Genomic DNA, 16,425 nt, shown 5'->3' with positions numbered 1-16,425 from the left:
TACAAAATATCTTCAGGGAACATGATCTTTACTTAATATCCTAATGATTTTTTGGCATAAAAGAAAAATCTATAATTGTTTAATAAAAGTGTTTTTAGCTACTGCTACAAATATACCCTTGCTACTAACTGGTTTTGTGGTCCAGAGTCATATTTAGTAGTTGTACCTATTACAGCATGCAAACAAATTTTAGTTAGAGTAGGACGCTATTATGAATTCAGCCATAGCTGCATAATGCGTACTGTTTATAAAGTACAATGTATATCAGTTTACTAGTATGTAAGTACTCCACTCCGAACATAGCTGATAAAACAGCTTGCAGTATGCAGCAATAAACATTGCGGTTGTATTTTACTCTGTTGTCATATTATGACCCTGGTCCTGTCCTAATACCCACACTCCGGTCTTTGCAATTATCTACTTACGTGACATATTTCCAGTGTTTGGCCCAAGTGTTTAGGTGTGCATAAAGACCACAAGTGTGTTTAAAACTTTTAATGACATGATAGGAAACACTTACACACTTAAGGATGATAAATATAAAGTTGTAATTATTGTTCAAATTCTTTGAGAATAGGGAAATCCACACCATATCTATAACAATGACCACTGATACAAATTATATCATTAGAATAGTTTTCAGAACAGTTTTTTCCCCATCTGATCAATGCTAAAAAACACTGACAGCTAGAATCCACCCGACTTTACAGACTGCAAGCATTTAAAGCAGCAGATGACGTAACTGTGTGGCACATGCTTATTATAAACGCAATATTATTGTGCATTGTTTTGTTTGCAAATATATTTATCGTTATAGTTATCATTATAGTTATTGTTCAGTATTGGCATACAAATGACCCTTCAGCAGTAATTTTTGCACTGATATAATATTGGTTAAAGTGGTATTAGTTATGGAATTATTTGTGAGCTTGGCATTTTTCCTGAGACAGTTTTGCACGCTACTTCCTGTCGCATGCACACACACGGCCAAGACCGGCCCAAACCTTACGTAGAAGTACGGGACGACTACGCCCGTCAGCACCGCTCACCTGCTGTGGAGCTCCGTCTGGACGGCCCGGGTGGGAGAACCCTCTGGCCCTTGCTCACGGTCACTCAGGGTGCGTTAATCCTAGCCTGCCTTCCTCTAGTGGAAGCACCTCCCGAGCCTCGGCCACCTCTCCCCAGCCTGGCCTCAGTCTCTCAGGGCTTAGCTCTTTTGTCAGGCCTGCAGGATTTCCTTTGTGGCCCTGGAGGTAAACCAGAGCCTGATGTGCTGGCCTCCCGTTTGGCTGCTCTTCCCTCGGTGCTCCTGCAGGTTTGCCCTTTGGGGAGGCCACTAGACACCCCTCCTCCTGCTGGATCGGTGCCTGCTGCTGTGGCTCCAAGCCCAGGGGGGGCTCAAAAGCAGCCAGCCTGGAAGGCAGGGGTCCATCGAGGCAGGGCGGTGGTAAGCGTGGCCCTTACCGAGAAGGTGAGGTCCATGCAGTACGGCAAGAGCAGTCAACAAGATATCTGGGATGTGTACGGCATGGTCATGTGCAAAGTCAGTCCCCACTGAAGGTATAGTTTGATTAGTGTTATAAACTTGTATCACATTTATGACTTCATGTTTTTCAGTGTGAGGTTGAAGGTGTTCTGCCCAATGTGACCGTCACCCTCACACTCCCACCCAATGGTTCGCCCCTGCAGGACATTCTTGTCCATCCCTGTGTGACGTCTCTGGATGCAAGTATTCTTACCGCCTGCAGTGTGGACGAGAACGACTGTTCCGCCTTTTCAGGGCCATACAAGTTCCCCTTTTCACCACCTCTGGAGCTTTTCAGACTCTGTAGCTACACCTCACAGGTAAAGCTTATTCTGGCAATAGTTTGTCTTATGTTTTGTCTAGAGATACACCGATCGACCGGCCAGGGACCGGAATTAGTCAGTTTTCTGCATGATGGATTTTAGCCTGCTGGTTCCAAGCCGATCTGTTTTGACATCACACTTAACGCGACTGATAATGTATTTCATGTCAGATGAGGTTTGCACAGCCAAAGTGAGTGTGTGAGAAAGTTATAGATGCATACTGCGGTAGTAAAAAAAGTAGTTTATAATATATGATTTAGGTACACAACATTGCACAACCAAAATGTTCAACACGAATGCAGTGTGATTTTATACAATAGTAGTTCTAGTTCAATAAACAAAAAGTTACATTTAAGTGACTTACATTTTAGACACAATATTGACTGTTTTTGCTCAATTTTGCTGATGAAAATAGTTCCAATCAAAGCCACAGCAGAACTGTTTTGTGTCTCTGAGCAACACAGCGGTGTTTCGTTATTAAATGAATCCACGTTTTTTAAATGAATCAGTTGTGTCAATGATTGGGTAAACAATTCATAAAGACAGTAGTCACTTGCCTCTTTTCTGAATGAATCAGCCATTTGAAGGAATCTGTTGAATAAAGGACTAAATGACTCACTCATTCAAACAGTCATTTGCCGCCACCTACTGGTTTGTTTTCATATTTAAAACTCATTTCATATTCAAAATCATTTAATTTTTTCCCAAAATTTTTTATTTGTATGTTTAAAAAATATTTAAAACATTAATCTTACAAAATTCTTTATGCATTCAAAATTTTGCAGTGTAAATGCATTTTTGGCACCTCAGCTTCATCAAACTGTCTGTGTAAATACATCTAATGCCACTTCAGATGCCGCTTCTGTGTTTCCTGCAGTGGAAAGATGGAGTTTTTTGATACTGATTTCATTTGAATGGTAACAGCTCTACAGTTTCTTATTGTTCTAACTAAATTAATTGAAACAAAATTTACATGAAAAAATGACAATTTAAAAAGCATAGTGGGAAATGACATCTGTTTTGTTATATAGCCTACAGCAACTCTTTCTCAGTTAATTGTTATTTCTACCTCTTTCTAGTCAGCGCACTTTATTTTGAGAGTTGTTCAAGTGAGAGAACATCTGTAACTTTGTCCAGATTGGGGAAATTCTAATGTCTAATAATGTTTTATTATGTAAATTATTATTATTATTATTTGCATTAAAAAAGTATAGATTTTTGTTTGTATGTGCTGTCAATTATAGTTTTTAAAAAGAAAACCAGAATCGGCAAAATCGGCAGGTCACACTTACAAAGAATCGGAAATCGGAATCAGCCAAGAAAATTGCAATTATTGTGCCTCTAGTTTTGTCTCAAAAATTTAACATTCAGAAGTTCAGTGTCACATGATCCTTCAGAAATCATTCTAATATGCTGATTTGGTGCATTTTATTTAAATCATAAACTTAGATTTTTTTTCCATTTCTCTGATGAAAGGAAGGTTCAAAAGAGCAGCATTTATTTAATTATTCATAAATTGACTATCACTTCTAATCAGTTTAATGCATCCTTGCTGTATAAAACTATTCATTTCAAAATAAAATTTCAATATTAAAACAATATTTCAAAAACAAAAACTGACACCAAACACCTGAACAACAGTGTGTGTATTTTACTTTAATTCTCTCTCATTATGGTACACACACACTAAAGCTGTAGTATCTTTAACTGACTTGGCCTTATACATTTTTTGAGGTACCTATGCCACCAATTCTTGGCTCCTACCAGCTGAAGGCAGAGGAGAATCATCTGAAGGCTAATGTTGTCTTGAAGCTCCATGAAAGCGTCAAAAACAGCTTTGAGTACTGTGAGGCACACATTCCATTTTTCAACCAGTAAGTTACACAAATTTGTAGTAAAGAGCTTAATTCTGTATTGCAAATGTGTTGGATAGGGTGTAGGCATTAACACTGTCAGATATGTATAATGGCTCTTTATGTAGTGGTCTGTCTTTAGCTGGTTCTGTATTGTTGTGGTTATAAATAGTACACTGGCCGTATTCTGCCTCTTCTCAGGAATCTAATGGGAAGTGTGGAGGTCAAAGTGAGCTCAGGACAGCTTGAGGTGTCTAAAGAGAAGAGCCTACTGGTTTGGGTCCTTGGTATGTTTGTTAATGACATTTCATATTGATATTTCAATTTATAAGTATTATTTATAATTATATTACTGACATTTGTCTTTTTACCTCCTCAGGTCAGAAGTTTCCAAAGTCCCATGAAGCAGCACTGGAGGGGACTGTTCATTTTTCAGGAACTGTTGCTGGACCAACAGACCCTCTGTGCACAGGACTCACTGCATATATAAAAGTGAGGGTGAATTCAGCATCAACTGATTTGTTGTTTATATAAAAAGACTTTAAGACGTTTATCACTGTATTCTTTCTAGCTTTATTTCCGTGTGGCAGATTTTACTCTGTCTGGTTGCTGTGTGGACCAACACTCAGTGCAGGTTTACTCATCTGCCAAGCCGCGCATTGTCACAAGTGAGTCTTGTTATTAGTAACCAAAACTAAAACTATTAAAATTAGTTTTGTTAACTGAAATAAAATAAAATATAAATATTAGATGAAAAACATTAATAAAATAAGCTTAAATTAAAGAACTAAAATTACTAAAACTAAAACTGAAATAAAAAAATAGAAATATATTAATGCTATCAAATGATTAATCGCATCCGAAAATAAAAGTTTTTGTTTACATAATACATGTATGTGTACTGTGTTTATTTATTATGTGTACATAAATACACATAAGTATTTATATACATTTATATTCTGTATTATATATAAATATATTTAATATATAAACAACATATTTTTCATATATTATGTAAACAAAAACTTTTATTTAGGATGTGATTAATCGCGATTAATCGTTTGACAGCGCTAAAATATATATAAAAAGCTAATACAAAATATTAAATACTTTAATAGTGTATATATAAAAATCTAAAATAACACTGATGATTGCATGTTGAAATAAGTACACAAAGGCTTATCGACATGAAAAAAATAAATGTTGAGTATATCAACTATGAAAATTAACCTATATACCTTTTTTTCCCCTCTAGCACGAGAGCTGGTCTCCTCAGAATATTACATTTGGAACTCCACAGGTGACGCCCCGGTGTCCTCTGGTGCTGTGACGGCATCTCATTAATGCACATCGGCCTTAATAAATCATTGTAGATATTAAACAAGGATCAGGCACATATGGAAATGCTGCTGTCACACAGTGTTAACTTACATTTACAGTCTGCCTTTCACATATCAGTGTGTTTTTTCTGTCAAAATATGAAATCCTCAGTGTCTCAGAATGTGTCCCAGAATTCCTTTATTTAGATGAAAATGGACTGATATATAATGAATGACTGGTCGGAGAACCTGATAAACATTTAATATATAATATAATTATTATTTTCTAGTCATAAATATATTTAGCAATTAACTAGCTTTTATACAACATAATAAGAAAAGTTTTTATTCAAATGTTCTTTCATTTTCACTAATAAGAAGTAATGAAGAATTAAAATTCAATTAACAGTTCTTTCAGTTTGCTTCAGAATGGGCCCCGAGTGTTTACTGGTGTTCAGACTTTGGTTTTCCCTATTAGCTGTTCAGCTGGTTTATATAGAGGCCCCTTGAGCTCACTCACAAGAGGACTTTGGCCCTGTGCTTGTTTGGTGAGGCTGAAAAGAGTGTATTTTGATGGGAGAGAAGGCAGTTGTTGAGGAGAAATACCAGACTGGTATCCAAAGAGGTTCTTAATTAGTTTCCAAAGTGACCCATAGAGGTCCCACTTAAGCTTGTCTCGGTCTCTCTTCTGCCCAACAAAAACAGTTAATGGAGACTTAAAAATACCAGTCATCCAACTTGCAACTAAAGGACCCTTTAATTCTGGTCTTTTATTGTTTCAATAGGAAATAAATTATGCAGCCCATGATGTTATAGAATGTATCTGCTTAGCTAAATGTTATAAACCTAACCAGGTGCATAAATTGTGTGTCACCTTATACATTGTGTGGTTCTGGGCAGAAAGCCATTTCTGCATAGGTATTAATAGCAGCTGAGCTGCATTTGGCTGTCAATTATGGCTGAGAATTCCCATGGAGCAAGATGATGATGATGGTTCAGCTGGAGCCACGTAAGAGCTCTCCACTGAAGCAAACCATTGTCTGAGAGATGAATTGTCTGCCACGTCTACTGATTGCATTGCTGCGTCTCTGTAAGAACAAGGCAGGGCTGCATTCTCAGAAGGATTTCTTCCTTAGAACACTGAGCGTGATCAGTCTTACGGCTGAAGCAAGTCTCCAATCAGGTCCTCTTCATTTGCTCTGTGCGTCTGTATTCAAAGAGCTTCTCAGAGAATTCCACACGTCCTCTTAGTCTGACTGGCTCCTGACCTGGAGTCAACTGGGCCATTCCCCGTCATACAGCAATTCTAAAGGAATGTGTTTCGGATTCTTACTGGAATTTCTACAATAATAAGGAATCATAATTTGAAAAAAAAAAAAGATGGTTGATTATTTTATTTAAATCTTACATCCTATTGGATATTATGTGGTCTTTATTGTATAAAAAAAAATGTCTTCCGACACAGTTGAAGAAATAGCTGTAATATTTTTTATTGTAATAATTAAATTACAAATTTTGATGTAAATATATAGCTGAGAGATTGAGAACATTGTGATCTAATAGATTTTTGTCATGTTGGAATTAGTGTTATTAGGATTGACTAAAACTAAGACCAAAAAGAAAAAGAAAAAAAGGAGAATAAATGTAAACAAAAACAAAAAATATATTATATATACTATATTATACTAAATAATAACATTTACATCTGAAAATATTGGCTGCCATTAAAATCTTTTTCTTCTTCTTCTTGAGGATTTTTGAACAGGGTAATTAAAAACAAAACAGGTAGACTAAATCTTTACAATTTTTATTCAAAGTTAATTTTATCTACTGAACTATTCTACTGAAAAGACAACACTACTGCTTCAACATGCTAGTTATTAAAGAGTATTATTTCACAAAGACCATTTTTCTGTAGCATATAAAGTAATTTCAAAGAGAGGATCCTTAAAACACACGCTACATTAATGAACACCCACGATGTGCCCTGGGGCAGTCCCGCATAATTTGATGTATAGGTCCATCTAGTGGCTCTTCTTAGAAATAGATTTAATACATCCCAACTTTCTTTCTTTCTTTTTTCTTTGAAATGTAAATGTAGACATACTATAAAAAAACAAACAAAAAGATACATAAATAAACAAACAAATAAATAAATAAAAAGTGCGCCTTTAATTCGTGTGAAAAGTGATCCAGGAAGTATAACTGATGCGTATCAATTTAAAACTCAATTTCCCAGCATCCTCTACTGCAACGCGCCGACCATAGTGTCGTAAATCATCCGCTCTGCTTTACGGCAGATAATAGGCCAGTGTGGAGTGAATTGAGTAATGGCAGGAACAGACACGAGATAGTCCGCGAACTTCCCGTTATTTTTACATTTATCGGGTACCAGCAGCCGGACGCACGTCTGTGTTTGTCGTCGTTCGCTGTGAGAGGCTGATTCCGACCCCGTTTTTCTGTCATCATAGTAACTGTATGCAGTGGAATGGCTGAAGTGCCGCCTGGGCCTAATGCACTGCCTTCATCCCCGAGCGAGATCTCACCACTGCCCGCGGACGGGTGCACCTTACTGGGCACCGATGAGGGACGGGACATCATCATCAGCCCCGGCCCGGGACACCAGCACGCCAGCGACCACAAGGCGATAATCAAATCCAACCAGAACAACGTGCATCCTAACGCATCAGCCGCCCAGTTCCACACAGCCCAGCTGAACGGGGTCCAGTGCAACCACACTCACCTCCAGAACCACGTCCAACAACACCGGCCGTCCGACAATCAAAACGCCGCTTCCGATCACCGCTTGGGCGGCACCGGCGACACACTGAGCGACCACACGGAAAACAACAATTTCACGAGAAATAAACGATGCGGTGATCTATCGCAGAGCCAGTCGCCACCGAACAACGGGATAAACTGCACTGACAGCATGGCGATAACGGAGAGCAGCTCGTGTCGACTGGAGAACGATGTAAGTAGCAGGACTGGTTCGGGGGATCGGGCTCGAGCGGCTGCGGCAGCGGCAGCGCTGATGGACGGGGCTGAGTCAGGCCCAGGCCCGCAGCGCGCTCGAGTAGAACACGCTGCGGCTGACAGCGCTCCGGCGGCGGGGATGTCCAGGCTAACGCTGGAGGAGCACGACGACTCCATCCGATACGTGAGATACGAGTCTGAGCTCCAGATGCCCGATATTATCCGACTCATCACTAAAGACTTATCCGAGCCCTACTCCATATACACCTATAGGTACTTCATTCACAACTGGCCTCAGCTCTGCTTTCTGGTATGTATCCTGTCATTCCTGATTGTGTTGAAGAGATCAGTATCAAATCCTTCAATGTCATCTCTGATATAACAAAATAGCTAACATTCATGTGCAAAAGATGTATAAAATATTGCTAATTGATAAGCATTTTCCTGTATCGTGTGAATCCGAGAATAGTACGGTATGACCATTGTTTTTTTTGGACACATGCCATGTTACCTTGACTAAAATAAACATGTTACTATAGTAAGTGTCCCCAAAAAAAGAAGTCAAAATGTTTTTTTTTTTTTTTTTTACCATGGTATGTCTCAAAAACATGACCATTATATAATCATATTCAAGAACATTACACTGATTATTTTTTACGTTGGGAATGTATTTTTAAATGTTTGTCAATTTTTCCCCCCCAATGTCTAATTGATTTTAGTGCTGGCCTGCCTTTACTCCTTGTCCTATTTAACCACACTAAACACTTCTGAAAATGTACCATTTTACTGTAGAATTATGGTTCATACTAAACTATTATGAGAAAGTATAGTATAACTTACTGACAAGCACCAAAAGTCATTCATAAACCTGTCATTCTGTTATGTTTCATCAATATTAGAGCCTCCAGCATAATCTCTGTTAACATGGCCATGGTACAGTGATGTTATATCATGGTCTAGTGATGCATAAAATTTTACTGATTAATGGTATATCTCATATTTAAATGATATTCCAATGTACATCATGATATTACCATGGTATGTGTCCAAAACATGGCATGATCATGTTACCGCAACTGTAATAAACAGTCATGGTAACTGTATAAATATACATTTTGTTGCATGCAGTGGCTCAAAAACATGTCTTGAATAACCGTGTCAAAAACAAAACACATTATACTGTTTGTTCATTGTATTTGATATGTATTTTTAAATGTTTCTCCATTCTTTTTTTCAAATGTCATATTGTTTAAAATGATGGATTTAGTTCGTGTTAAATGTAACCACATCATTAGACACTTTCAAATATTTGCTAGGATTCTACTGTAGTAACACTAAATATTATTTTATTGTATCTCTTGCAAAAATGTGTCATTAAATCTGTTGGGGGTGAGGAAGTATACTTTGGAAACAGATGACTACCGACAAGTGTCATGTACTCCTGTGTTGTTGTTTTAAGTGTACCATGCATTTTGGACCAATACTGTGGTAGGTTAAACATTCAGTGCTATAGTATTTCTGCAATTTATTTCAAGTAATTTTTTTATTACATTGACAGAAGTCATTGTAGTTTAACAAAAATGTTGTTGTTTCACTGTTTCAATGGTTACATAGTTATATAAATGTTAATGTGGTGATGGGCATATCATGGTTTTACCCGTGGTTACTATGGCCTTATTTAAAAAATACCACAGTTAAACTATAGTGACTATGCCAAAACTATGATACTTTCAAGGGTGTCTAAGACTATTTATATCTTTATGAACACAACAAGGTCAGGGTGGTGTAATTATCACAAATTGAGGCTAATAATAGAGATATTTGTCATTGTTTTGCTCATAGTTCACAGCCCACGAGAGTAACTGCAGTGTCTTGACTGTCTTTCTGTGATGTGTCACAGGCGATGGTTGAGAAGGACTGTGTCGGTGCCATTGTGTGTAAGCTAGACATGCATAAGAAGATGTTCCGTCGCGGATACATCGCCATGCTCGCTGTGGACTCCAAATTTCGCAGGAAAGGCATCGGTAAGAGCCGTGTTAGCGGTGTAGCCCTCAGAATGGCAACAGAAACAGATCTTTTTATAGGACACACATCTGCTTCAGTGTCAGCTCATGGATGTATTTAGTGTCTTTGAACTGCTTTGAATCAAGGGTTTGCCATTCTGTGTCGAAGGAGCATAATCATTCCGTGTGTTCTTGTATTATTTACCATGTTCAACAGGTATTTATAATACTTGGAATGTGTTATGAATTATTGTACTTATTCTTTGTTAGGCACCAACCTTGTGAAAAAGGCCATTTATGCCATGGTGGAGGGGGATTGTGATGAGGTAAGAGATTCATCTTGTCAAGATTTCACACTATGGGTGTGTTTGGAACGGAACTACTACATACTTCATACTAGACTTAGACTTAGAAGCATGGATTTTTCATGGATTATGTGACACTTAAGACTGGAGTAATGATGCTGAAAATTCAGCTTTGTCATCACTGGAATGAATAAAATTTTAAAATCTTTCAAAAACATAAAAAGAAAATAGTGTAAAGAAAATTTGCATGCTATGTACCAACTGAGAGTATGTGGTAGTGTGGCATTCCAAATATGCCACAACTTCTGTCTTCCCTCACTTATGTTTTACTTGTAAACCTATACTATGCCCATTATGTCTACATGCTTTGTTCTTATCCTTAGGTGGTGCTAGAGACGGAAATCACCAACAAATCAGCCCTGAAACTCTATGAGAACCTGGGCTTTGTCAGGGACAAGCGGCTGTTTAGATATTATTTAAACGGAGTGGACGCACTTCGGCTCAAACTCTGGCTTCGCTAAATCAAACTACGGGGTCCCTCAACTCTTTCTCCATCCCTCTGGCCTACACTTCCTCTGCCCCAGTCCTCCAGCTCAGATCACATGACTTCCCATCAATAGAAAGACACTCGACCTCTGCCGAGCCACAAAGGGCAAACTCTGAGGGAAAATTCAACCAATCATAATAAAGTGTTTTAAGAAGTTTTTGTGCGAAAGAAAGAGAGGTTATTGCAAAGAAAAAAAAAAAAAATTGTTGGGTACTAATATGACACTGACACCGAAAAGGAAAAGGTGGTGGCCTCTATGCTCAGGTGTCAATAGCGTGACTCAAGAGCTCCGTGTATTTGTGTCAGGTGTTGGAGATGAGCTGGGCCGAACACGGTGACTGCATCGACGAAATATATCATGCCGAAAGCAAACAGTGCGCCACACCTCTGTTTTTTTTGTTTTTTTTTTTTACGAGCAATCACAAACTGAAGGATGGAAATGTGTTTAAGCCGACTCAACTACTCAAATTTTTGTTTTACCATTTTTTTTTTTCTTAAAAGAGGGTGCACGGGAGCATTGCAGGTTGCAATTGTTTTGTAGCCTGCTGCTTTTGCGTTTTTTTTTATTTTTTATTTTTATTTTTTTCTCGTACGGGGGTCTGTGGTTTATTTTATGTGTTTCATTTTATGTTTTGGAAAACACTGATTTAGAGCTTTGTCCACTTAAGAAGTTTGAACTATAACAAACTAACATACACAGATTCAGAAACACTTGAACCTGATTGCTGCGAAGCAGTGCAGATGGCACCTCTGCTCTTTTAAGTTGGTCTTATTAGCTCACATTATGCCATATTGGTTTATGTGACTTGTGATTCTGACACAAATGTCGTTATCTTGATGCTTCTTCATGAGTGTTTTGTACAACTAAATTAGTTACTAAATGGGCATAAAAGAAGAGTATTCCCTGTTTTTTTCCCCCAGAGTCATCATCATAGATTCTCCCTTTCCATGTCTGAGACAGTGTTTGGATATTCAGATGTGCTGACCTAGACAAATGAACCTCAAATGGACGCACTTCTCATTTTTGCACTGATTAGATGGGGTGTAATCCCCTTGTCCGCTACTGTGTTAGTGGACCAGTAGGGGGCAGAATACAGATCTCACCAGCTCAGTTGCGCCAATGGACTCATGCAAATAGTTGCTTTAAAGTCATGAAACAGATTGATTAATATGCAAGATGACATTGTTTAGAGGTGTTTTAAAATTTAACGGAGGAAGTTTCCGGAGGTTAGCGATTTTATGGGTTTGTGTTTAACAACCATGTTTTATGTAAATGTTTCTATGTCATTGCCAATAGACCCCCATTTTGCTTTGCTGCTGGCTCACGAGTTGTTCTTGGAAGAAAACCTTTTTTTGTTTTTTCGAGTTTGGAGTGGGAAACAAGTTTTTTGATTTGCTAAATGTACATATGGAAGTTTGATTTGTCGTTTTTGATCGTCATTGGAAAAGTTCCCCATAGAGCTGCTGCTCTCAGTTGTTGAGAATATGGATGGGTTGCTTTATAAATTTGCGCTTAAAAACAGATATTTGCCGATGGATTTATGGGAAGAGGAATTTATGCATCTTTTTTCAGTTTGGTTTTTTAGGCCCAAATGGTAGTACATCTCCCAGAAATGTAATGTCCCATCAATCCCCTTTGACACATCAGACTGTGTGCTGTCTGTCAGTAAGGCTCAGGTGTTTGGTTTGTGTTCAAGTCTCCTTTCACTTGTCAGGGGCTCCTTTCAAGGTCCCAGTGGTTATTAACAGCCAACTTGTCTTTGTAAGGACTTTATTCCTTTTGATTTGTGGACAGTCGATGTAAAAATGGAAATTTGAAAGCCTTCGAGTAGTTTTCATCTGAACAGACCATCTACACAGTCAGTCTTTAGATTGCAGATGTAAATTTAGTCTGAAATCAAGGGATAGTTTAGATTCACATCATTTACTCACCCTCATATTGTTCCAAACCTGTGCATTTTTGTTTTCTGTAGAAGATATTTTGATGAATCAGGTTTTTTCTGTCCGTAGAGTTGAGTCGCTTGGGTTCTAAACAACATTTGATCCCACTGACTTTTATTGTATGGACAAAAGCAGTTGAAATGTCCTTCAAAATAGGTTCTTTAATGTTCTGCTAAAAGAATAAAGTCATACAGGTTCAGAACTACATTAGGGTGAGTAAATTATGGCAGTTTTCTTTTTTGGTGAACTATCCTGTTAATAAAATTCAAAACCTTTCACAAGGTGCCAACCTTGACAGACAATAATGCATTTCTGGCTGTCGATCCTCACCATTCAATGCTTGGATGAATAATTATTGTTTAAAATTGTGGTTGGCACGATGATGTTTTTTTGCACTGCCAATATCGGACTTTTATTGATTATATTACTGTAAGCTGTCCATCAAATGTTATGGCCATTTAACAGCTTTAGACCGAACAGCTGGCAGGTTCTAGCTGGGTAAGATCTCCTATTTAGATGATGTGGACACTAATCTGACTGGCTTCTGGCTCCACAAACATGGATCCATTTTGTTTGGGAAAGAGCGACTGTTTGCATGTTGATTAAAATTTTCTCCACCCTTCTTTCTCCCACTTTCACCCTTGACAAAATGTCTTGCAAAGGTTTCTTTGTTTTCAAGTGGATAACAGACCTGGTTTAAAAATTATAAATAAATTATTTGATTTTTAAGCAAATGTTGTATCTTGTTCTTTCTGAAAGGAGGAATGGGGATTTTGTTTTATTAATATTGTTTTTTTTTTTTTTTGTGTATGATTTAAGGTTACGTGTGTAATGTATGTGGCAATCAAGCAGAACCACATGTTTGGCTGTACAATAGTAGCCAGGGAATTGTTTGGAACTTGTTTGCAACATCATTTTTTTAATTATTTTTGATGCTGCTGGTAGTGCAGCAATTATGAACTTGACCTTTAAACCTTGCTTACTCCAGTAAAAAAGAAAGTTCTTTGCAGCAAAAGTGACAAAGTTTGACATTAGCTGTACTCAGATGTAGTAGCTTTAGTAATTTATAGCATCAGAGGTACTTTATTATCCATGGATGTTAATTTGTATGTATAAGTACACTAATTTAAATCCGTTAAAATTAATTTTTGTTGTCAAGAGGAGGCAGCTGTACTCAGAACCACCACTGTGTTTATTTTAACATCATAATTGCATAAGACCAATTCACATAACAAGATTTTTATAAGTGCTCAGACTACATCTACTACTGTTTTACAGTCCAATTGCAAATGTAGCATAATGATTTACATGTTCTGACTTTAAGGTCTTTAGACACCATTTGTTTTGCATAATCATAATACCACATAATGTGTAACATTTGTTTTATGCCAGTGTAAAGTTTATTTATATTACTTTTTCATAAATTGTTTGATGGTTAACCACTTCAACCTTTTCCTGATGGTTTTATTAAAAAAAAAAAAAAAAAAAAACTTCCTGTTTTTAGGCTGGGGGAATAAAGTATTGTGGAATGACTTTAACATATCTGTCTGGATAGTTCACCCAAAAATAAAAAATTGCATAAGATTTACTTAGGCTGAGGATCCATTGGTGGGCAAGAGATGTACATTTTTTTTCTAGAACTGTTTTGATAAAGAAACTTGAAATCTTGTTTGGGCTGAGTAAATTTTAAACAAATTAAAATTTTTGGGTGGGCTATTCCTTTATCTCAAACATTTTGCCTAGTTGAAAAAGACCAATGCCTACAGGATAGAAAATCATCGTAAACATTACATGGAACACCTTTTTATATTGGACAAAATAATGGGAGGAAATGGGTTACATAATTTGGTTGCATGGGGAGTATGATCTAATGGCTTAAACATCTGAGATTCTGGTTCTTGGGATTGTTGTACTGCCTTCTCACAACTAGAAGGTCCCCAAGTTCGAGACTCTTGAGTCAGCAGGACATTCTGTGTCGAGTTTTTTCTTGGTGTTGGTTTCCTCCAGGTGCTCCAGATTCCTCTACAATCCAAATACATGTGAGACAGGTGAATTGAAATCAATAAACTGCCGCTCATGTGGGAGTGTTTGTTAGACTTGCGATGGACTGGCTGTGCATCCAAGGTGTTTCCCTGCAGTCTGAGATGCTCAAATAGGCCCAAGCATCATAGGACAAGCAAATTTGTAAAATCGGGATTGAACTTGCAACCTTTGCTTCAGCAGCCCTGGTTACACTCTCAATCCTGTTAAAGAACTATTCCAGATTAAATTCCTCCAATATACACCTGGCTAGAAATGTAACGATCAAAGTGTATCTGTAAAGCACTGTTGACTTGCACTTGAATTCTAAACAGGTATGGCCTGCTTGCTTGCTAGAAGTGTACGACTGTAATCACATTTCCCTATCATTTATAAACCGAAGGATGAGTTAATGTTGTCTGAGTAATAGACAACATACCACAGATGCATTACAAATTAGATTGAAAAATTCCTTCATGTAATCTCAGACTAACTGTGCTTTTCGGAGTCTGGCTGTAAAGGCCTCTTGGTAATTTCCCATTCTTCCTGTAGATCTATTTTCATGAAGGAACCAGAGTTATGTCTATACTCGTTTTCACTATGCCAAAGTAACATGTTTGCATTGCAATTCCTTTGCAAAGTTCCTGTCACACCTTTGTCCAGATTTGTTCTGCTCCTTGGAGAATTCAGGGAATTCTTATGACAACATTCCTTCCCCAGACCTCTACATTTCTGGTCTTTTAATTCCATTTTTCATTAGTGGTTTGCCACTCATTGTATCTTCCATGTTTGGGTCTGTCACCTGTGGACTTGGCTGCAACAGCTCCCTTACATCCAGAATCTGTCCTTCAGACTCATCACAGAAGATGTTTTGTTGCATTGGCCTGGACACAAGACAAACCCTCTGTCCTCCTTCCACTGTTACATAAGACAAGACTTCAATGAGGTTAAGTACTCAAACAAAATGGAAAGGTCCATTTGGGCAATTCAACAATTGGTAAAACAATTGATCTAAGGAACTCACGATAAGAGGTGTACACCCTCTTCTGTTCCCCTCGACTTTTCCTAAAGCACCTCTGCTGAGCTTGCCGCTTCTTGGTTGCTTGGCGACTGAGCATCATCTGTGCCCGCAGGAGACCTTTCATGTGTCCCTGCGAAGGTCAAGAATGCTTGAGTTATCCACCTAAGGATAGCCTCAATGTGTTAATGTAATTCCAAGTGGCATTTGTAAGTAGTTGCTTAAATCTTGTCATGACACTTCAAGCATTTATGAAAACCTCGGTAGAAAGTGTCAAACCTTTGGTTTAGAGATTTAGAGACTGAGACATGGCTTCAGTGACACAAATATACAATTAAAATCAACTGGAAAGGGTAGTTGTGAATGAGAATAAGTTGGTTGATGGTGCAAGATCTCTCCCAGTGCCTGGGGTTTCCAGAGTGTGGAGAAGGGATCTACTCCTGGTCCCCTGTACCATGATGATGGATCCCAGAGTTGAAGGTAACACGGCTGCACCCCACCATACTTTCCACTCCAACAACACAGTAATCAGATCTAGTGGGACCACAGGGCAGGGCTCATTGCTCACCAGCTGTCAGTCTTCTCCCTCTTTGTCT

General features: G+C 38.0%; 2 protein-coding genes across 2 annotated transcripts; both read left to right on the top strand.

The window, feature by feature from the left end:
• The first annotated feature begins 59 nt into the window (after positions 1-59).
• On the top strand, positions 60-6,475 carry LOC109064925 (AP-5 complex subunit mu-1-like). Its single transcript, XM_042742764.1, has 7 exons — positions 60-1,543; positions 1,618-1,845; positions 3,583-3,722; positions 3,903-3,988; positions 4,081-4,193; positions 4,273-4,369; positions 4,957-6,475. The coding sequence occupies exons 1-7, from the start codon at positions 974-976 to the stop codon at positions 5,043-5,045; spliced, it is 1,323 nt and encodes a 440-aa protein (XP_042598698.1). The 5' UTR covers positions 60-973; the 3' UTR covers positions 5,046-6,475.
• Positions 6,476-7,295: 820 nt separating this feature from the next.
• LOC109107206 (N-alpha-acetyltransferase 30-like) lies at positions 7,296-13,526 on the top strand. The gene is made up of 4 exons (XM_019120485.2): positions 7,296-8,306; positions 9,897-10,020; positions 10,270-10,325; positions 10,688-13,526. The coding sequence occupies exons 1-4, from the start codon at positions 7,509-7,511 to the stop codon at positions 10,823-10,825; spliced, it is 1,116 nt and encodes a 371-aa protein (XP_018976030.1). The 5' UTR covers positions 7,296-7,508; the 3' UTR covers positions 10,826-13,526.
• Positions 13,527-16,425: the final 2,899 nt, after the last annotated feature.

This window comes from Cyprinus carpio, chromosome B17 (genome assembly GCF_018340385.1).
Source record: "Cyprinus carpio isolate SPL01 chromosome B17, ASM1834038v1, whole genome shotgun sequence".
NCBI classification, from domain to species: domain Eukaryota; kingdom Metazoa; phylum Chordata; class Actinopteri; order Cypriniformes; family Cyprinidae; genus Cyprinus; species Cyprinus carpio.
Note: the sequence above shows the minus strand (reverse complement) of the source record. Positions and strands in the feature narration are given on the sequence as shown.